We start from the raw sequence: 24,227 nt of genomic DNA, 5'->3' as shown, positions 1-24,227 counted from the left end.
ATTAAAATATGTGTGAGAAAAAGGGAAAAAATGGAAAGAGAAAAGAATAATTACAAAAAATGAAGAAAAAAGAAGGAAAAAACTTAAGAAATAAAACTAAAAGAGTATGAAAAAAAAACAAATGAATGATAAAATTGGTAGAAAAAAAATGGAAGAAGAAAAAAAGCTCACGTGTGTAAAAAAAAGAAAAAGAAATAGAAGGAGAAAATAATAAATACAAAAATGAAGAAAAAAAAAATAAAAAAAAAATAAAAAAATATGAACAAAACAATACAAATGAAAGAAAAAAAAATAGATAAATGAATAAAAATGAGAATAAGAAGAAGAATGAAAAAAATTGATACAAAGAAAAAAAGATAGAAAAAAAAATTGGTAGAAAAAAAAGGGAAAAAATCAAAGAAAAAATAATTAAAATTGTTGGAAAAATAAAAATTGAAAAAAATAAAATAAAATAATCTTCAAAATCAAAGAAAATATAATTATGATAAAAAATGTGGCATTGACATATTTTAGTTAGCTACTAATTGTGTTTCTCATACTTTAATTTTTTCTATAATAAATTTTCCCTTACAAATTAAAAAAAGTATAATTCTCATATTTTTGCACACTGATATTATAAATATTATATTTTTTAAAAATTCTCTAAAATATAATAATATTTAAATGTATATATATTGTAATATTAAATATAAATGTAATAAATAATGTAAATTTCCCATGTCACTTGCAGTCTTGGGTTTAAAGTGGATGTGGGCCTCTTGTAATTAAGATAGGCCCAAATAAATGGGCCAAACAGTAAATATAGAAGTTGGTATAATGAATGGACTTTTCATTTTTATTTAAACAAAATAATTTTCCCTAATATTTATTATAAATGCTAAATAATAATTTTAAATTAAAAAAACATAATTACATACTACAAATGTAATTTATTTGTAAAATATTCGATTGATTTTCCAATTTGTTTATTTTAATTTTTAAAATTAAAAACTACTTGAAGCATACCCATAAATCTTTATAAAAAATTACATTATACAAAAGTATTTATTTTAAATAAAATTATTATAGAGATAATGGCGGAAAAAATACCAAATATTTTCAAATACTTTCACTTTTATATTAATTATTTTTCGGCAGTAAAAATACTAAATTTTTGTTAATAGTTACACTTAAGTATCAATTCTTTTATTTTGGCGGCAATAATATCAATCTTTTTAATAGTTGCAGTGAAGTATTAATTATTTTTTTTGTCACGGCAATAATACCAAAATTTTACGAATTTTATAAGATAATTATTTCAAATATTCCTTGAATAATTTTTAAAATGTATAAAATCAATTTTAAATTATTAAAATCTAAAAAATTAAATGGAAAAATAGAAAGAATTAAATTAATAATTAAGTGAAAATATTAGTAGAAATTTAGTATCATTGTTGTAAATATTCCTTAAGTTATTTTGAAAAAATATATAAAATCAATTTTAATTTATATAAGCATATAAAAAAATCTAATAAAAATTTAGAAAAAAATTCAATTTACATTTAAGTGACACTATTAGTAGAAATTTAGTGTTATTGCCACAAATATATTCCTTAAATAGTTATTCAATTTTATTTATAACAAAAAAATATTTAAAAAGATTTGGTATTATTATTGTCAATTGGTATATAAGAGAAAGTACATTTGGTATTTTTGCTGACATTATCTCAATATTATAAACTATATCATCACACTTTGGTAATGTTGGTCTCTTAAAGATATTTATTAGTAGATATATTAGCTCCTTTGATACAAATTTTAGATAAATTATAGGAAATGACCCAAAATAAAGCCATCAATAAGCCAATGTCCTCATTTTTAAAATTGTAGATAAATTATCATTTTACATTGTTGATTACCTAAATTACCCCTTTTTATAATTTATTTATTTATTTAGGACTGTATGACTTTAATATAGTGGTATATGTATATTAGTTTTGTTTAATTAGTTTTTACTTTAAAGTTATATTGATTTTTTTAAGTTTTTTATAGGTTGTTGGTATATTATTTTACAATTAGTGTATATGTTTTTTGTGGTATGGTATATAATTTTTTTTTGTGATATTTAATTTCTATTTTATTATACATAGTAGTAGTATATAATTTTGTATCATTGTATATACATTTTAATGGTAGTATATAATTTTGTTAGCATAGTATATACATTTTTTAGTAATAATTTTGTAAGTTTTGATGGTATATTATTTTTCAACTCAGTATATATATTTTGTGGTATAGTATATTATTCAACAACTCATAAAAAACGAAAAAAAATCAAAATAACTTTAAAATAAAAACTAATTAAACAAAACTAATATACATATACCATAATATTAAAATATTCAGAATAAAATAGTAATTTATTAAATGATATATTTGGTAATATGTGATATTAAATAAATTATTAGACTATTTTACTACAAAATTAAAAATATAGACATTTACTTACTTTCACATAACATTATTTTGCTCCATACCTCTAAATTTTATTTGTATGCAGTCGAATAAAAAACGTAAAATAAACTAACACTAAAAATATATTGAGAAAATAAGAAATAAAAAAATGTATATTATCGAACTAGACTAACACTATCCATCGACTAAGCCTAGACTCAAGGGAGTATGTTGAAACATTGATAAAATGAAATCATTCAAAAGCCCATTGGTTCTCCCTTCGAATCTCTTCTTCTTCCTCCGGAGTGAAATCATTTTTGATGTTGAATATCTTTCTGATCTCCTCTGGAGTCTTTCCTTTGATCTTATCAGCAACAATTTGACATGTCAAGTCAAGCAAGTGATTGATGTTCAGATAATTTGCAGACTGAACAAACAAAACAATAGAATTATAAGATTATGAATTGATGAGATAACCAACAATGGAAGACGAACCCAACAATTATAAGGAACAAATACACATCACATAAACTTAGAACTACGGGTGCACACGGGTCGGATTTTCGGGTTTCGGGTTAAGAAAAATGGTATCGAAATCAATCCGAAATTTTCGGGTTCGGGTTTCATTTCGGGTTGGCTGGACCTTTTGTGATTTTGGGCCGAAAAGCCCAGATTTGCAAAAATACCATATTTTTCAAAAATATGGTTGTTTATTTGCTAAAAAAAAAACATTGTGAGTTATAATAGTCCATACTTTTATACATGATTAAATTTATTTAAGTTTATATTTATTTTTATTTAACATTTAAAAGTTGTGATTATTTTTTTAATATAAGAGTTATATTAAATGTTTTAAACAATGAATTGTAGAAATGAATTTCTTTATGAAATATATTTTTTATTAATGGATAAGTGTGATTTTTTTTTTTTTGAAAAAAAAAAACAAAGTCATAAAGTAATTTTAATTTGTTGGAACTTGAAAGACTTTGTATGAAACATTTATTCATTAAAAAAAAAGTATCAAAAATCAAAACTTTACAATTGAAAGGATGTTTTGTCTATATAATGTAATTTTTCTTTTCAAAATGTTTTATCATTTAAACTATGTTATTATACATCCTTTAATTTAAAAAAAAAATAAGAAAAGAAAAAAGAAGTTAAAATATAATGTCAATCAAATCAAACACTTAAAATACAAACAAAGTTCAAATTACCAATTACAAAACAAACATTAAAAATGTCAAAGTCCCAAAATACAACCATAAATAAACAAGTATAAAATCAATAAACTTAAGTACATAACTAGTTAACCACAAAACCAAAATAAAGTCCATAAGTCGTCTACAACCATAAACATTAAATTAAGTCCATAAAAATTCAAAATACATGAAAAGTCCATGCCCTTTCCTTCTTTCCTTTCCTTCCTTCCTTTCCTTCATTCCTTTCAAAATTCAAATAAAAAAAAATTATTAAAGAAAAGAAATCAAGGATAATAAATAGCATAAAGGCAGGTAGGCACGAATAAATTCTTACAAGCAATTGCAATTCTTTTAATTTGTAGATTGTTGTGCAGTAGATAAGGCTGAAGACTGAAAATTGACAGAGGATGAAGCTGGCCCAGGCCCAGCACTTGTAGGATCATTGGTCATCTCTACAAATACTATTAATATAAAAGATAAATATTAGATTATAAAAAAACATTCACACACTTAAAATAAATATTAAAATGTACTAAACTACCTGACTCAAGATACTCTGATGTTTGAAGCGCTTCTTCTTCATCCATATAATCTCGAACAATGATGGGTTGATGTGATCCGCTCCACCAGTTATTGAGACAAATTAATGCTTCGACCATCCTTGGGCTTAGTGAGCTTCTAAAAGGATCTAAAATTCGACCTCCTATAGAAAATGCGGCCTCAGAAGCAACAATGGTAACCGATATAGCTAACACATCACGAGCCATGAGTGACAAGATCTTGTACTTGCACCCATTACTAGCCCACCATCCCAAAACATCAAAATTCTCAGTTGGTCGCTCAGGTTCCTCTTCCAAATATTTATCGACCACATTTTTTGTCACTCCATCATCCTTCTCCAATCTCCATGCCACAAACTCATCATGCAAATTTCGTGACTTCTTGTTGGCACTAGGTCGACCACTAACAGGCATGACGAATGTGGATGAAGAACTAACAATAGAGGTTGATTGTAGCTGAGTTATAGATGCCGATGGATGAAGACTTGATGTTGTCTCATTATATTGATCAAACATTGCCCGCATTGTCTTCTTTACCTTTTTCACCATCTCTTTGCACGTCATCTCATCATAAGTAGCACTAAAGCAATGACTGAGATAGTCAAGCTTGTATCTTGGGTCAAGGACTAAGGCAATTAGAAGTGCCTCATTGCAATTATCAATTTTTCCCCAATACTTGTCATACTTTAGTTTCATGCTCATTGCCATTGTCCTCAATAACTCATTCTCATCATCGTCAGCTACTAAGTCATACATCTCCTGTTGCATATTGGAGATCTCAATGAAGTACTTATTAGCATGCCTGGAGGGCATAATGGGAAGTATGCGTGCATTCAATGATTAAGATGCATGACTATGTGTATTATGATATGTGATAATTTTAGCCCGTTGAGGGCATAAGTGTGATAATTATGTGATGTAATTTGTACCACGTGGGTGTGGTGATATCAATGCGATGCACGTGCCGAGACGGTCCTAGAAAGCTAGATAACTCAAAAGTCACAACGGGATTTTATACCCGGCTCGGGAGGAGCCTAGGGGTATTTTGGGGATTTTGTAATTTAGTTCTTGTGAGATATTGGTAACTGGAGGTTTGGTAACTTGTGTAACTGTTAGTAACCATAGAGAGTAACAAGTTTGGTTAAAAGAGGTGGTAGAATTGTAAGGAAGTAGGAATGACAAAAAGGGCCTTGAGGTTTAGTTGGAATGGGAAATAGATGGAAGGGTAAAGTGGTCATTAGGCAAGGATTTGGATTACTTCAGCTGAAGGAAAGGGGGGTCACGTATAACACTTGGTTGGGAATTGATTTATGCTGAAATGTGAGGAAAATCTAGAAGAAAAGAGAAGAAGAGGAAAGCTGAAGTTGGGAGACCTAGGAGGGGAGCTTTGATGGTTCAAGGCAACTAAATTGAGCATAAGTCAAGATTACTCAGAGGTAAGGGTTTGTCTATGATTTATGTAAGTTTTAAGTCTGGATTTTAGAAAATAAGCATGAATTGAAAGAAGATAGTGGTTGGTTTTGGCATGAATTCAGAATTGGGATAATCAAGAGGAAGGTGACTTGAAGCTAGAGTTGAGGAGAATTCAAGCTGGGTTCTTGACTGAGGTAAGAGTTTATTATGTTTAATTTTCGTAATTGGTGTGGTTTAAGATTCTAGAGGCTTGATTTATAGTTTTGGAATCCATGGTTTGAGTTTTAGGAATTTGAAACTCAAGATAGGATCTTGGGTGTGTTTGTGTGATTGGGGTTGTTTGTGGTGTTTATAGGTTGTTAGAGGGTTCATTTGGGGTTTTGAATTGATTTATGGGCTTAGGTACTTGTTTGGGATGATTTGGAATGGTTTAGGTTCGGGAAAAACGCAAGGAAAAGCCCAGATTTCTGGGTTCGCGAAGGAGCGCCGCGACGCTGTTCTAGCGCGCCGCGGCGCAAGGCTGTTTCAGGGCAAGGGCGAGCTCTCTGACTTGCTGGGCGCCGCGGCGCTAGGCCATTTTCAGAACATGATATTTTGCAATTTTGAGCCTTTGCTCCGGGGATTCGGGGGATGTCTTCAGTGCATTGTTTTAGGGATTTGGGGCATTCCGAGAGTGTGGGATTGGTTCTGGGAAGTAGTTTTGGATTGGTTAGTGATAAATGATGTTTCGTTTGTGTTGTGACTAGGTCTTTGGTGAGGCTTGGGTTAGAGGACCGTGCTCGCGACTTTGGGGCATCGGAAGCTCGGGATACAGGTAGGAAAGCTGCACCTGAGTATGTGGTTAGGTTGGGACTAAGTGCTCCCTATGTATGTATGCACTGTTATGTGAATATGAATAATCATGTGGACACGATGGGACTAAGAGCTCCCTATATTTGTATATCATGTCGTGTGATGGTATTATTATGCCATAGGACATGCGATTACCGGCCTAAGGGTGTCGGAATCAATATTTGCGCACTAAGGCGCGGCTCGGCCACTGGGAGCTGAGGCAGCTTATTTATCACTGAGCTCGGTCAAGCTGGCCGGAGTCAGTGAGTATTACACTGGGGGCGGCCCTAATGAGCCGAAGACAGTGTGTTAAATAGAGGGTGCGACTAAGGGGGCCAACCCTGAATGTTATTTGATGGATATGACAATCTATTGGATATGAACGTGAATATTGTGTTATGTATATAGTTGATTGACTGTCTGGATGACAAACTGTTATTACTGATTGGATAAATGTTATGAAATGTTGAATTCTTGGTTGAGCATTGTGAAATATTTGATAAGTGTTGCTGATCTTGCTATGTTATTATGCTTTCTTGCTGGGCCTCGGCTCACGGGTGCTACGTGGTGCAGGTAAAGGCAAGGGTAGGCTGAATCGACCATGAGTTGGAGAGCTCTGGGGGCGAGGTGTACATTGTCAGCTGCTCGGCCGCCACAGTCGAGAAATTGTACAGGGACAGAAACCTAAAATGTATATTTTGCCATTAGAGTGGCTTGAAATATTTGTAACTCTTGGAATTTGTTGTAACTAAGACATCTAAATCCTGTTTTGAGTTTCTATGTATCAAACCGTCATTTTTAATGAAAATAGCCTCTTTGTGACCAAAATCTTTTATTCCTACTCTGATGGTGGTATAGAGTTCACACTTTGTCTGAATGACTTGATTAGCAAGTCTTGCACTATTTTAAACACACAGTGTAACGGTCTTGGTTATCCAGGGCGTTACAGGGCCCCTCCTTTGGTATTCCATCTTTGTCAACCTCATCAAAATATTTCATATAATTAGCATCTCTTTTCATCCTGTCAAATGCCTTTCGAAATTTCATTGCACAATTGAGCATTAGATATGTAGAGTTCCATCTTGTTGGGACATCTAAACACAGAAGCCCTTTACATTCAATCTTTTCCTGCATGACACGCTCCTTAAAATTTTTTAGCCTAGCAGGAGAAGACCTAACGAACCTCACAGCATTTCTAATTGCTGCAATTGACCCATGTTTTTCCTTCAACCCTTAAGTGACAATTAGGTTCACAATATGAGCGCAACACCTTATATGTAAAAACTTTCCATCCAAAATTAGGCCCCTCTCTTTCTCCTTGAATTGTTGCCTCAAGTATCTAATGACAACATCATTAGACGAAGCATTGTCTACCGTAATGGTAAACAACTTAGAGATGCCCCAATCTAAAAGACATAAGTCGATCTCATGGCCAATGGTTTCCCCTTTATGATCTACCACTTGGCAAAAATTGATAATTCTTTTCTGATACTCCCAAGAATTATCAATAAAATGAGCAGTGATGACCATGTAATTCAAATTTTGAATGGAAGTCCAAGCATCGGTAGTAATCGATATCCTCTCACGGCTCAAAATATTTTTCAATGTCGCCTTCTCCTCCTTATATAACTTCAATACATCTCTAGCAACTGTCAATCGAGAAGGGATCTCAAACCTAGGTTGGAGTGTTTTGACAAATCTTTTGAACTCTTCACCCTCGACATGTCTAAATGACAACTCATCCAACACAATATATTGTGTGAGGGCTACCCTACAAGCTTCTTTGTTATAAGCTACCGCTACTAAGCGACTAGTCCCATGTTTTCTACTGTCACACAAGAAGTCAGACCCACAATAATTACATATGCACTTGGGGGGAGGAGACTCTTCGTTAGGATCTGTCGAGGGTGGAGGAGGATCTTCCTTAGTAAAATGATCCCAAATAGATGACCATTTTCCCTTTGTTTTCCCGATACTACTAGCACTAGGGATGGGGGGAGGTCTAACCCTCTTTCTAGCTCTAGTTTTTCTACCCTGATCAGTAGGAGGAGTAGGGTTTTCAGTTTGAGTGAGAGGTGGTTGATCTTGATCATCTATTGGGGGAAGAGTTTCATCTACCTCATCAATATCCATTACCTAACAAATCCATGGAAATTCAAGTAATTGTTATTGCTAGAACATAGTGTTCGTTCAATTGTTAATTTAACTGAGTGTTCATGGTTGTAACAGTAGTGAATTTACCTTATACAATGTTAAAGGTTGCTGTTTGGGCAAGGTAGACTGCGACCACTGTGAAGAAATATTATTAGGCAGGTCTAGCTCTTCACCTTTAAGTCCAATCTACAATCATAATAGTAAGACAAAAGATAAGTTGCCACAGTAATCAAAGTCCCTTCCACTTTGAATGTATTCTCTGCTTATTGTAATGGATATGTATATATATATATATATAACGGTCATTACATGAAGTGCCAAACTTATAGTTAAGAAGACAAAATAAATAAACAAATTTAAAGCTCATCATTATTATATGAGTGTTGCTATTATATAAGACAAATGTAAAAGGTTGTTTAAAGGTTTCAAATCAAAGCTGGCTGGGTGCTACTTCGTGGCCTTTACACATTATTCAAGCAATGCCCTTTAATACACTTAAGTCAATTTCAAACACTTAACAATATTTTTCAGATCTAAATGTGGTAGCAAAACAGTGGGTACAAACCCCATACACAATATAGGTTGAAACCCCTATGTGCCTATTCCATGCATATTCAATATCAACAACATATATCAATTAGCAACCAATCAAGAACATCATGAAATACCCAAGCAATGTGTATGCCGAGTCCTACTTGCCTAAGACCTGCCACATTTTATCATCAAAACACATACCAACAAATCAAGCATTCAAACATCTAACCAAGAATCACAATGGCCCTTGGCTGATTGCAACACATAGCAGCCCTAAGCCAAGTTTCAATCCCAAACTTAGCTAAATACAAAACATATATATACTAAATATAAATACAAAATCAGCTCATTAATTCAATTTTAATTACTGTAAATGTAAATACAAAATGAGCTCAAGGTGGCCATGCTTGCTTACCGGACCGCTGGCTGGCGAGGTGAGGCGAGGCGTGCCGCTGGTGGTGGCCGGCCGTGCGATTTGGTCTGGTGGTGTCGCCGCCGCGTGAGTGCTGAGGGTGAGGGAGGCTCTCATCTCTCGATGGGTTGGCAGTGGCACTCGGTGAGTCGGCGGCCGTGTTTGAGGAGAGGTGAGGAGGCTGCTGTGCTGAAGAAGCTTGCAATTCAGGGAGACCGTGAGTGCTGAAGCTTGATTGAAACGAAAGAGAAGAAGAAAAAAAAAGGGTCGGGTAGGTAGGGTTCAGTTTTTTTTCAGATTTTATTTTATTTTTAATTTTTGCTCGTTTTTCGGGTTACACCTGAACGCGACGTGGCTTGATTCTTAAACTCGAACCCGACCCAATATATTTCGGGTTCGGGTCGGGTTAGACTCGAATTTGACGGGTTTTTCGAAATAACGGGTTTTCCGGATTCGGGTCGGGCAGGTTTTGCGGGTCCCGTGTGCACCCCTACTTAGAACCAAATAACAATTTATTCTTGAGAGGGGTTTTGAGAAAGATCAAACCATACCAGCATAAGTTCAAAAAGTGTGGCCTGATCAACGTTGACAAATTGGGCATCCCAAGAGTTGAGATCGTCGTTGGGGTTGGGAGAATCAATGTGCTTCTTACAGTACTCGATCACCAAAGCAAGAATGGCGCTACTAACATTAGGCAAAGGAACCCCATTATCATCAACGCAACCGTCTTCAATCATATAATTGATTGTCTGTGATTGTTGTGCCACTGCCTCTTCGACCTCAAATGACTCACCATCTGAGCTTTTGAGGATGATCTTCAACCACATGGCTATAACGCAACTCAAGATAAAGGTTCTCAACAAATAAGCTTTTTGGGAATGAGAGAGCGAAATGAGACAACTCTTGACCCTTGTGTTATTTATAGGAGTTGTCAATCTAGTGTCCTAGTGTTATGGGGAATAGGATTGTCACCTAAAATTTCGAATTTAACTTAAAAAAAAATATCCAAATTCTAAAATTAGATATTATATTTTTACTTAGGGTCATGTGCTAACAATTTGTGTTTTTAAATAGTTTGAAATTAGATATTAATTAAAAATTATAAAACAAAATGGAAAAGTCCATTTGGTGACTTTAAGGAAATAATGCTCTGTTGAGTAAAAGTATGATTGCGGTAAAATATTGAGAAAATATGTTTATATTTAAAAAAAATATTTTTGGTTAAAATATCATACATAAACTTTATTTAAAATTTTAAAATGAAATATTTAATTCACTTGATTACAATAGAATAAGATGTTAGGTAGGTACACTGTTTTGTGAAATAATTAATATCCACGTAAACTAATAATTTATTAATTAATATTCCAAGATTAATAAATTTTAGTATATTTTAAAGTTATTCATTTATAGATGTTTTACAATCTATATGATACTAAACTTAGGTTAAATAATCGTTTGTTAACTTTTTTTTTTAAAGAAAATACTTTCATTTAGTTAAACATGGAGAACTTAGAAATCATACAGCACAAAAAATATATTTCTCACCCATCCCACATCGGCTACAAAATAGCGTACACATTCAAATGTAAATATATAACAATTGAAAATTGTTCAACTTTTCAACTCCAACTCAATAAAACATATAATAGAAAAAAATAAATTAAAAGGCACAAGTTTTATTATCAAAAAAGATTTCAGTAGCAACCACATCTCATATATTTAAAATTTCTTTATCACATGTTATATATATAAAATTTCTTTGATGATTTCTAGAATTTTTCTGGTGATGATTTCTAGAATTTTTCTGGTGACGTTAGACAATGTCGAAAGCTTGTTTGAAAAAATATATGTCGAAAGCTTGTTTGAAAAAATATATGATTAAAGTATTTTTAAATATTAAAAGATAATAATATCTGTCATTTGTATTCGTGATATAATCAAACTTATATGAAATTTAAATTATGCAAAATCATCATTTTTTATGTTTTTATTTATCCCCTTTTTCTAAAGTATGAATTAATATGTGTTTGATAAATTGTAAATTAAAAATATTATGAAATGTAAAAATAATATTAATGTGATTTTTCAATATAAAATATATTTAAAAATATCTAATAAATATAAAATTATAAAAATATTTTTATAAAAAAATAAAAATAATTTATTTTAAATATTTTAATTTAGATTAATATAATAAATAAATAAATATAATTTGATAAAAAAAAATATACACATTTATTGTAGAGTTAAAAAAAAACAGTTTTTTAAAAATGTTAAAAGCTTGGTTATGCCAGTTTTAGCTTTTAATTATAATTTATGTATAAATTATTTAATAAGTTATTTTCTAACTGTTTACTAAGTAGCACTCCGAGAACATGGCTAATTTTTCCTTCCCTTTTGATGTAGAAGTGTACTCTTCGTCGAGGATTTATCTGAACAAATACCATTTTTTGTAACGAGGGAATGGTAAGAGAACTATTAGTCTTTGAGTTTATTTATAGGAGTGTTTCCGAGTTTGATATCCAATCAAAATACGAATTTATGTTTTCTAAAACTAAAAAAGTGTGGGCCCTAGAATAGTTCATGATTGGTTGATCATATATCAAAATAAATTTCAAACGCTAATTTTTGCGAACAAAATTGAAAACGTAAAAATGATGTTTTCTTACCATCCTAATTTTCTTTCTGAAATATGCATTTCTTCTATTCTTTTTTTCTTACCAGAAATTATTGTAATATATTACTATTCTAACACGTCTGCATAACCTATTTATATATTTCTATTACAAATTTGTGTCTTTTCCTCTCTTTTTATTAAACATAATCTTGGGTCATCCTTAAATTATTTTATTAATATTTTTGTCCAATTTTTTTTATCACAATTTATAATAATATTAATAAGAGATATTAACAGTGATAATACCTAATTTTTTTCAAAATTACACTTTAATACCAAATTTTTTTTTGCAGTAAAAACATCTAAATCTATAATTTTGGTGCAACTGTTAGTACTCACCGTTAACTACTCATTAAGTATCCACGTGACACTTTTTTATATTCATAAATTTAGGTATTAAAGTGTAATTTTATAAATGATTTTGGTATTATCACCGCCAATAACCTTAAATTCTTTAAATATTACAAAAATCATTTTCAATTTTAAAAAATCTAAAAAATTATTATAAACTAATTAATAAAACTAAAATTTGCAAATTCGAAAAAACCAAAATTAAAATTGAAACTCAAAATCATTCCAAAATCCATTTTATTAATTAGTTGTTAATAATACATTTTATTACCATAAAAAAATGAGTATTAAAGTGTAACTTTTAAAAAAATTTGGGTATTGTCGCCGTCAATTAGACTAATAAAAATGTGTCTACCTAACAGACAGTTAACAGTAAGTACTAACAGTTGTACCAAAATTATAGATTTATGTATTATTACCGCAAAAAAAAATATTTATGTATTAAAATTTAACTTGTGAAAAAATTTAGGTATTATCGCCGCCTATATCCCAATTAATAATAATAAATAAAATTGTGTATAAGATTATAGCAATTGAATCGCTTATTACTTGTTTGGATAATGACTTCTTTTATTTTTTATAATTTTATTTTAAAAGATCTAATATAAAAATAAATAATTAATAAAATCTAAAAAAAAAAAAGAGAACAACTAAAAGAAGAGATCAAATTGATTTTATAATAGTAAATAGTATAATTTCATATCTGAATAAATCAGATTAAATATTAATTAAAAAATAAAAACTTATCTAAATAGATGAATAAATGATATTATTTAATATTGTTTAACGCCCAAATCGTGACAACCACTAAGCGGTGATTGTAGTATGATCAGGCGGTCAATCTACAAAGAGATAACCTAAAACCAAAAGATTAGTAGAAAATAACACAAAAAGTTAGTAACATGAAATAAATAAAAATAGAAATGAAAAGAGATTTGAGATTTTGGCATTGTCTTTTTGATGAAATGATAAAATGAGATAAGTGAAATAAAAGTAAGGAGTAATCAAGAGTTTGAGAAATAGAAATGTTTTAAGAATCATTCATATGCTTGTTTGGTTACTTAGTTACTTGATTTACAAAAATACACAAGTAAATAGTTCACATCCCAACATTTACTTGGAAAATCTAACATTAAAATTCATATTCTTTTCTAACAAAAATTCATTTGAGTTATAAAGTTCTTTACTTTAAAAGCACAATGCTAATCTTATGAAAAATCTAAAAATGACAAAATACCCAAGGACAATAATGCTATAGAAGATTAGACATAAAATTATGTGTCAATATTACTTTTACTAATTAGAAGCACATAGAAAGAGCATGACTAATCTTATATACTATTAGTGCAAGTAAATAAAGATAACAAAATAGAGATGAGGAAGAAAGAACATAAATAACTCAAATACATTATATTAAGAACATAGTAAATCAAAGTAGCAAAATAACATCACCAGTATATGGAATCATCCCTAACTTACCTAGGAAGATTAGATCATTATGTTCATGATTCTCACAAAATTCTAAGAAGAAAATATGAGAAGAAAGTGAGTAGAAATTTTGCTATAGTTTCTATACTCTAAAAATTACATATCATAAGTGAAGGAAAAAGTCACTATTTATAGAGAGAAAAAAAAGGACTAAAAGGAAATTAAACAACAAATGGGGGTTACGTAATAAATCTGAAATATTAATAATAAAATATGATTTTTAAAAAAATCAAATCTTATTATTAATATTAACCTAGCTATTTTGGTGAATGGTCATTTTTCTCTTTTCTAAAATACCACAAAACACATGAGCTTTAAAGCTCAAAATACTAATATGCAACGCCCAATACCCACAAAACAAGGGTTGAAGGTGGCTGGTGGCACAAAAGGATTTTGACCCATTCCCAACCAATGGGGAGGCGCCACGTGGGCGCTAGCTGAAGGGAAAGAAGGAGGCCTTCGGTTTTGGGCTGCTGAAGGTGCTGGGCCTGCGTGGGCTGGGCTGGGCTGGTTGCTGGAGGAAGCTGGGCTCGCAGGTCACACGCAGGCGGGTGGAGCGCTGGTTGCTGGCTGGGACGCATGGCGCGAGGAGGGCACGCCACCTAGCGCTGGGGAGAGAGGAAGGAAGAGGCTGACTGGGCCCTCGGTTTTGGGCCTTCGGGACTGGGCCAAACTTCTTCAAAAATGTAATTTCTTCATTTTCTTTTTTTCAATTTTAACTATTTCTTTCTTCTATTTTTTTATTATTGTCCAAATGCAAACTATTTCTTAAAAATTAAACATAAATTAAATTAAAAATTAATATTTTCAATAAAAAAAAATATTACAATAAATTCATGAAAATATTAATTAAAACTTAATTTATTTTACACTTTAAAAATAATAAATTGACATTTTTGAGTACTAATCACAACCCCCAACTAGCTTATTGCTAGTCCCTAGCAATTCAAGCGAAAAATAAATTATCAAGTTGAATAAACAAATCAAGCCAAGCAAAATCATCTAAGTATTTTCAAAGTATCATCAAGAAGTCAGAAATTACTATCTAAGCTACTTCAGTTGCGATTCTAGTGTTGTGTGTGTGTCACCAAACTATTTTCTTTTTATCACAAATCATAACACAAATAGTATCAAAAAATCTCAAAAGTATAAAAGTCTCAACTCCAAATTCCTCACGGGCAATGAAAATATTTGTATGGGAATGATTACACTCCTGGAGTTGGAAATGTAACAATTTACACTAAAATGAGAAAATATAAACTTTTTAGGATAAGCAATTTGAATAAGTATTGATCACAAGACAGGCATATCAACTTATTGGAATTCAAATGACAAGCAATGGGATTTACAAGAGAAAGCTCAAAAATAAAATGGCAACTAACTAGAAATGATAAATAAGAAAAGGAACTATAATGACAATAAAATTGTTTTTTTAATACAATTACACAAAATAATAGTAACAGAAATATTTTTTTTTCAACAACTACAAAATAATAGAGGAAAATGTTGCTCTTGTCCTTTTTTTTTTCTTTTTTTTCAACATTTTTTTTCTTCATCATTCTTTTCCTTTTTTTTTTCCTTTTTTTTTTCTTGACAAGAGACAACATAAAAATTAAAGGAAATTACAAACAAAATAAATTGAACATAACTTCAAAAATTATTACAAAGACTCATTCTTAAATGAAAAACATCCCTCTAGTAAATGTCATGTTTTAAATTCCAAAGATGTGACTTTACCAACTCAAATGATCAATAAAAGTTCAAAAAGTTGTTTTCTCAACTCTCAAAACTCACCAAAAAATGAAAAACTTTAAACTCGAAATTTCTCTCAACTATTTGTGTTAACAATCAATTTATCACATGTTTGGAAAGTGCACAAAAGAACTCTGAAAATCACTTCTTAATAGCTAAACATAGTAAGAACTGACTCAAACCAACAAGTTATACTCATGCTTAGATAATTTTGAGAAAATTTGACTTAAAAATTCAACAAGACAATAATGTTTTCTAAATGAATGATAATGACACAACAATAAGATTGTCCAAATGAAAGCTAATGCATGTTCACCACCCCCAACCAAAAATCAGACAGTGTCCTCAATGTCAAAATGAATAATCAATGAAAAACGTAAGGAAAGAGAACACCTGGATGATGACCATGTCCATGAGGCGAGAGCGAAAATAGCTTGGTGACAATACCCCAAAACAGACAACATACAACAATAAAAGAGAGACAGGAAAATAAAAGGAAAAATAAATAAAAAAACAAACCATTCAGAACTTCAGAGTGTATAAATTGGGTCCTTAAGAAGGACCTCTTCAACATGACTCACACTCTCAATATAATATTTCAGTCTTTGGCCATTGACTCGAAGAATTCTCCCATCAGTTGGGTCCTCGACCTCAATAGAGTCGTTGGGAAATGCTTGCTTAACAATAAATGAACCAGTCCATCGCAATCACAGTTTACCGGGGTGCAAGTGCAAGCGAGAATCATACAGATGCACTTTCTCATTTGGCTCAAAGTGTTTTCACAAGATTTGTTTATCGTGAGCGATTTTCAATTTCGCTTTATAAATCCTGGAATTGTCATATGCATCGTTTCTTAACTCCTCAATTTTGGACAACTAGAGTTTGCGATTGACACCTGCAGCATTCAGATCAAAGTTTAGGGCTTTGATAGCCTAATACGCTTTATGCTCGAGCTCGACAGGTAAATGACATGCTTTTCCAAAGACAAGTCAATAGGGAGACATCCCAAGAGGGGATTTGAAAGTAGTGCGGTATGCCCAAAGAGCGTATAGAAGACGTGTAGACCAATCTTTACGGTTGGGATTTACCATATTTTCCAGAATGTGTTTTATCTCCCTATTGGCTAACTTAGCTTGACCATTAGTCTGTGGATGATAGGAATTTGCAACCTTATGAAGTACACCGTATTTTCTCCTAAGAGCCTCAAAGGATTTGTTGCAAAAATGAGTGTCTTGATCACTAATGATAGCGTGAGGAGTATCGAACCTTGATAACACATTTTCTTTCAAGAATTTGACAACTGTAGTGTTAACCGAGATTTTCAGAAACTCTATCGATAAGTAATTTTTATTGATGATAATAATGAAAGCAGAAAATCAACACAGGATTTTTACGTGGTTGGGGCGTTAACTAGCCTTAGTCCACGAGTCTATGTTATTAGAGCTTGAAGAAGCTATTATAATGGAGTTTTCTCTTTATATTTTGACAGAGTTCCTCTCTTTTTTGTGTAAGGAGACCCTGTTTACAGTGTTCTGTAGCTTATATTTATAGGCTGATGGGAATATCGAGTCTGGACCGGTTCCAATCCGGGCCCATCGAAGAAATGGATACAAGGGGCCTTTCTAGTGGAGGCCCAATACGAAAAGGTACAAAATACATAAATCCAAAACCAGCCAAGGCCCAACAGGTTGACCTTAGAGCTATATCTCGCCCGACAAAACGGCGCTTTTGGCCTGGCCACTTCGAGTCACGAGGCGGATTCAGGAGACAAGACCGGTCAGAGTACTTGGCTGGGCAGCCCTGACACATTGGCGTGCAATCCCGAGATGACCTTTTCTGCAGGTGAAAAGTGGGGGGACAACGCCCACGTGGAGCGAGGCGGCATCAGGGTCCTGGACTCCTGGCCCCTCCAACCAGGGGTGAGACGATCCGGGTCCATTTACCTTTGTCCCGCTTTGTTTACCATTGGCCCGGACCGCGCCAGAGGTCCGGGATGGGGATGCGAAGGCCGCGGTGGTTGGAACGCTCTGGACGCCGCCCGGACTATACACGCTGAGGACGGACCCGAAGGGACATCCCGGACCCCTCCAATGGGCCCAGTTTTGAGTCCCCGGTCCACACCCTTCCCCATGGGCACTCTCCATACCGAGAGACCTTGGGCCGGGCCCGCGTGCTGAGCTGGCCCCCTGACAGCGAGCCAAGACGAAGGCCCCGAGCCCATGCAGGAAATGGGGATAACATAAAGCCTTCGCCCGGGCTCGCCAGGAGGAGGGTTGCATCGTCCCCACGGCGCTCGCCAGGTTGCCTCCCCAGTTCTTGCCCGAGTTCGTGGGTCTGGGCAGAAGGCAGTGGCATTGGTTGGATGCTTAGCCCGGATCGTCTACCACGATCTAGGGACGTTTACCTTCGGCCCGCTTTATGGGAAGGATACACGTGTCGCTGGGTGATTGCTGCACGGGTCTTGAAGGGTCGCCTAGACCTCCCAAGGGTCGCTAGGCCTAGACTAGGGTGTCAGTGCACGTCTCGAGGCGTCCCATCCGCACGGGGGGGCCATCATTAATGTCCCTGGAACGAGGTGGACTGTAGGATGGGGCGACCTTTGGCATCCGCCATTCCTGGGCCGTCGGATCCGAGACGGCGAGGATCCTACCTGAAAGGACTCATAAATTCCCCTGCGCGACTCCTGACCGTCTGATGAAGAGACACCTGTCCGTTGGATCGTGGGCCAGAAATTGGGGCCAGTATAAATACCCCAAGAAAACAACATTTGGCACTTTTACTTCTTCGAACCAGCGTATAAACCGATAAGCACTACTTGAGCCTTGCATGTCCGACATCGCCGACGACATACATCGCAACCTGCTAGCTCTGCGCCGCCGCCTGTTCCCCAAAACCCCAGTTCCCGCCCCTCTACCTGAAGACGTATCTCGGGTCTGCCCTGCCGACGAACTACTACGGTGACTGCACCATTTCAAGAACGAGGTTCTGCCGTCCTTACAGTTGGACAACCATCATCTTCTACGGTCGACACCACCCAATAAGTCTTTTTAACTCTCTTGACAACTTTGTGAACTTAGGTTCTTTTGATGCGTGCGTTTAGGCTCTGTGCTTTAGAAATTGCTAGGAAGGCTGCCTGGTTCGGGTTGCTCTGTATCCGGATGCCTCTCGGACAAGGGGCGGGCCTTAGTAGTCTCCTCCCCCGATCAGGGTTCCGGGGCTTTTCGGGGTCCCGGACCTGATCCGACGGGACTCCAAGCAGTCCTTAGGAGATTCCCCGTACCTTGACTGACTTTCTTGGGTTTAGGTACTGACTGCTTGGTCTTTCTTTCTTTGTTCCCAGATCGTCAGTTATGGCAACGGGCGTTACGCTCCATTCTGAAGAAGAGGTCAATAGGGCCCTTGTCGTCGTTCCCGGATCCCGGACGCCCAAGGGCAACAGGTGGGAAATGGACGTAACGGCCAACTCGTTCCGGAACTATCGGATGATGCTGTTCCTGGAGAAGCAACTGGGCATCGAATCAACTCTGGGCCTCTTTCACAACCGCCTGGCCAAGCTCGAGGAGCAGGCGCATACGTCCGTGGAAAAATTCGGAGCCTGGAGCGCCGGTCATATCAGCGCGGGAGCTACGCTCCCGCTTCATGACTATTTCGTGCGGTTCCTGATGTACGTGGGGATCGCACCGTTCCAGCTGTTGCCACAAGCATACCGCCTGCTCGCTGGCTGGAGTGTGTTTTGTGTCGCGAAGGAGATCGCAGAGCCTACCCTCGCGGAAGTCTTGTACTTCTACAAGATGGTACCGCAGGTCAACGTCAAAAACAAGACCCTGGACGGCTTTTACAGGCTGCAGCCGCGGAGCAGCTATCCTGCTCCTACCAGCTCCTGGAGGCACCCCACGGATGTCAGGCATTATTGGTTCATGACGTCCGGGTTCCTCGTGGACAAGAACCCCACACTGCTTCTGGACTTCCAGCGAGTGGGTAAGCATTCCTCCGGACCTCTCTCTTTTATTCATCTTTTCTACTAGTCTCTTATCATGTCTTCCGGGTGTCAGGGCCTTTCGCTCAAACCCCCCTTACCGAGTTCATCCAGGAAAGGAGGAGGTTTTATGCTAAGTTGACCGCGGAGGAGCTGGACGTAGGGGGCTACGTCAGGGACGACAACCTCCGGCTGGTTGGGATGCTCGCGGCCACCCAGAACATTGTTATCCCGAACCTTCGGGGCATCCCCTGCGAGAAGAACGTCGATGTCTGGGAGCAGTTGGCCCTCGACCACATTGCCACGGTGGTGAGAGCGGCGCGGGCCGACGAGACCCGGCGTAAGAAGAACCAGCCCCCGGCGGAAGCGGCCACCTCAGAGGAGCTGGAGGAGCTCTTCGAAGATGCCCTACCAAACATCGAGACTCCCGGGGCTAGCGTATCGGGGCGAGGTAACTCCCCTTTAATCTTAACTTATGCTCCCCGAGTCGGGGACTTAGCTAGGGATGGGCTAGTACCCCCGAGCCCCGCGTTTGGGGCCGATGGGGAGATGATGCCCTTAGTTCCCGTCCCCGTAGGCTCAGAGGTCCTAATGTTCTTACCCGGGTTCCTCCAGTACGGGGGCTTCCCGAACCCGGACGACATAGGGGATCGGGTCCAAGGGAATTGAGTCTCGCCCGGGGCCTAGATGAGGGTTCGTCCCGGGGCGTTTTTAACTGCTTTGTGTGTTTTCATCTGTTTGGTTCACTGTTCTAACTCCTTTTTCTGTACTTTTGCAGAGGACTCCGACATGTCAAACCCGGCCAATGAAATGAGGAGACTCATCAAGGACCGGGCGGCCAAGAAGGCGGTCAGGAAGGCAAATGAGGTGACGGGCTCGGAGCCCCACCTTACCAGGGAAACGCCCGGGACTGAGCTCTGTCCAGGTGAAGCACTGGCCGTGGTTCCCTTCCAGGCCGTGGAGCCTGCTGCAGACCTTGCTTCTGACCAGCCCCCCGTGATTGATTTGGAGGTGGGCGAGGCTGTCAGCCGGAGCTCCGGGAAGAGGGGCCCGGAAGTTAACGCTGGGGAAGGCAACCTCGAGAAGAGGCCCCGGACGACGCGGGCCGGCTCAACTGAAGAATCACACGGGGAGAGTCGGCTAATCGCTAAGGAAATCCCCACGCCGCTAGTTCTTCCCCTTCGCCTAACTCTTCTAGAGGAGGGGGAGTCCGCCTTGCGGGATGAGCAGTCCCGGCTGGTCAACCGGACCTGGGAAAACGGCCGGTGCTGGAGGGACGACACTTATAAGGCCCTGACGATCCGTCGCCAGGTCGAGTTCTCGGACCGTCCTGCCGAGTTCAGCGCTCCCCAGCCGATCGTGGACCAACTAGTCGCCGAAGCGGGTTTCCGCCCCAAGCTCGGCCAGGACACAGCCCCCATGGCGGCTGATCTGCTGGATCAGGTTGGGAGCACTATGTCCAACCTTCAGCTGAAGAGGTACGCCACGATAGCCAATCCGGACGTGCTGTTCATCTCTCAGGCTCTCCGTCACCAGGCCACAGCGATAACTTTTACTTCTTTCATATTCCTTTCTTCATTTGTTGATGATGGTTTTATTTTCTAACTTCTCTTTGCTCCAGGTTGATCTGTTGTCTCAATGGAGCGTCGACCTGGTGGCCGAGCTTGCCATAAAGATGGAGACGGCCAAGCTGGAGTTGGAGGCGGCCGTGAATCAGAGGGAGGCCGCCAAGGAGACCCTTGGCCGGGAGACGACTCGCCTACAAGCAGAGGTGGCCCGTGTGCAGGCAGAGCGCGAGGAGCTCGGCCGCGCCAAGGTCGGGTTGGAAGAGGAGCTGTCCCGTAAGACAAAGGAGGTCGATGAACGGGCGACGCTCTTGGAGACGGCCGCGGCCCAAGCCGCCCTGGATAAGGAGGAGATCCTGGCCTTGAAAGCCCGAGTCTGTGAATTGGGCGACTCTCTGCTTCAGGAGAAGGCGGCGCATGAAACTACCCGTCACGAAAAGGAGGAGGTCGAGGGCCTACTGGATGTCACGTTTGATAAGGCCATCTACATGGCCTGGTGCAAGGATAAGAATATGAACCTCCTTGTCTTCCTTGATCCTGACTCAAAGCGGGCCGAGTATGAGGCCAAGGAAAGGGAGGATGCGGACCTCCGAGCGGATGCGCTGTAGGCCCGAACTCCGAACTTGTACTTTTGTTAGTGTTTTTGGCTTGTAATTAAATTTAAAACACTACTACTTTCTTTGGTTTTTACGAAAGCTTCTTTCCATTGCTCAGTAGAAATTTCGTTTAGTCGCCGCGACTAACTGATTGCAGGGGTTTAGTTCCGATTCCAACGGCTGGGACTAGACCCAACGACTTAATTTTCCAAGTCTCTAGTCTTGGCACTCAGTCTAGGGCCCTCGGGGCTTGGTTTAACCCGAAGTTTTGATCTCCTTTTACCAGTTTTTAGGCCCTGGCATTGCCCTGGGGCAAATCGGATGCTTTTATATCCCGGAGGTCAATATGTCCGGATTAGACGAGCTTAGAGCTCCATCATTTTTATTATACCCCCGAATGTCGTTCGTCCAGGGTGGGACCGGCCTCGGGCAGGTCCTCTTTTTCATACCCCCGGGACGTTGTTCGTCCGGGGTGGGACCGGCCTTGTGCTCGGTCTTCTCTTTTATACCCCCGGACGTTGTTCGTCCGGGGTGGGACCGGCCTTGGGCTCGGTCCTTTTTTTCATACCCACGGACGTTGTTCGTCCGGGGTGGGACCGGCCTTGGGCTCGGCCCTCTCTTTTATACCCCCGGACGTTGTTCGTCCGGGGTGGGACCGACCTTGGGCTCGGTCCTCTTCTTTATACCTCCGGACGTCGTTTGTCCGGGGTGGGACCGGCCTTGGGCTCGGTCCTCTTTTTTATACCCCCGGACGTCGTTCATCCGGGGTGGGACCGGACTTAGGCGCGGTCCTCTTTTTTATACCTCCGGACGTCGTTCGTCTGGGGTGGGACCGGACTTGGGCTCGGTCCTCTTTTTTATACCCCCGGACGTTGTTCGTCCGGTGTGGGACCGGCCTTGGGCTCGGTCTTCTCTTTTATACCCCCGGACGTCGTTCGTCCGGGGTGGGACCGGCCTTGGGCTCGGTCCTCTTTTTTATACCTCCGGACGTCGTTCGTCCGGGGTGGGATCGGCCTTGGGCTCGGTCCTCTTTTATATACCTCCGGACGTCGTTTATCTGGGGTGGGACCGGCCTTGGGCTCGGTCCTCCTTTTTATACCCCCGGACGTTGTTCGTCCGGGGTGGGACCAGCCTTGGGCTCAGTCCTCTTTTTTATACCCCCGGACGTTGTTCGTCCAGGGTGGGAACGGCCTTGGGCTCGGTCCTCTCTTTTATACCCCCGGACGTCGTTCATCCGGGGTGGGACCGGCCTTGGGGTTTGCGTCTCCCAGACTGTGGTTCGAGCTGGGACTAGCCTATGTTTGCGCCCCGCCAGGTATTTTGTTTATACCTGGGATGATACCCCCCGCAAGTGAGCGGAGACGGGTCTGGGGTCACTTGAGAAAGATTGGCATGGTTGTGACAATAGCCCTTTATGACGTTTTGTACACGTCATTTTCATTGTTCGAAAGAAATTCGCCCTGAGGCGTACATTGTTCACAACGAGAATATTAAACAGGGAAATGTTCTAGGACTATTAATAGCATTTGCGGAGATGCTCCGCGTTCAAGGCTCGCGGGACTTCTGAACCGTCGAGCCGCTTCAAGCAGTATTTTTCGGGGCATACCTCGTGTTGGATCTCATACGGCCCCTCCCAATTAGGGCCCAGAACCCCCACTCCCGGATCTTGGGTAGCAGGGAAGACTCTTCGCAGGACTAGATCGCCAGTTCCAAACTTACGGCTCTTGACTCTGGAGTTGAAATGCCGCGTGATCTTGCCCTGGTACATCTTCAGCTGCACTTGCGACTCTTCCCGGATCTCTTCGATGAGATCCAGCGATTTCTGGAGTAAGGCGTGGTTCTGGGTGGGATCATACGTGTCGCGTCGGTGGGACGAGACTGTCGTTTCGATTGGTATGACGGCTTCACATCCATAGACCATAGAATAGGGGGTGTGTCCTGTTGACGTCCCCTCGGTCGTCCGGTAGGCCCATAGTACGCGGGGGAGTTCCTCGGGCCATTTTCTCTTACAGGCCTGAAGCTTTTTCTTAAGCGTCCCTTTTAGGATTTTGTTCACGGCTTCTGCCTGCCCGTTTGCCTGAGGCCTGGCAACCGTGGAGAAGCTCTTCACTATACCGTGCCTCTCGCAAAAATCCGTGAAGTGGGCGCTGTCGAACTGCTTCCCATTGTCGGACACGATTTTGTAGGGGAGGCCATACCGACACACTATGTTGTTGATGACGAAATCTAAGAACTTTTTGGAAGTGATCGTGTTCATGGGCTCTACCTCAACCCATTTTGTGT

General features: G+C 38.5%; 1 protein-coding gene across 2 annotated transcripts; it reads right to left on the bottom strand.

The window, feature by feature from the left end:
• Positions 1-2,686: 2,686 nt before the first annotated feature.
• Positions 2,687-21,454, bottom strand: LOC133814829 (SKP1-like protein 1A). Of its 2 annotated transcripts, XM_062247757.1 has the most exons (5): positions 21,435-21,454; positions 20,846-20,860; positions 20,158-20,176; positions 10,088-10,351; positions 2,687-2,860 (listed from the first exon to the last, which is right to left on the bottom strand). In XM_062247757.1, the coding sequence occupies exons 1-5, from the start codon at positions 21,452-21,454 to the stop codon at positions 2,687-2,689; spliced, it is 492 nt and encodes a 163-aa protein (XP_062103741.1). The 2 variants fall into 2 exon arrangements, with proteins under 2 accessions (XP_062103741.1, XP_062103778.1); XM_062247794.1 differs by lacking the exons at positions 20,158-20,176; positions 20,846-20,860; positions 21,435-21,454 and adding an exon at positions 20,554-20,574.
• Between the last annotated feature and the right edge of the window lie 2,773 nt (positions 21,455-24,227).

Source organism: Humulus lupulus, chromosome 1, assembly GCF_963169125.1.
Source record: "Humulus lupulus chromosome 1, drHumLupu1.1, whole genome shotgun sequence".
Taxonomy (NCBI): Eukaryota; Viridiplantae; Streptophyta; class Magnoliopsida; order Rosales; family Cannabaceae; genus Humulus; species Humulus lupulus.
This window is presented reverse-complemented; position numbering and strand designations above follow the sequence as displayed.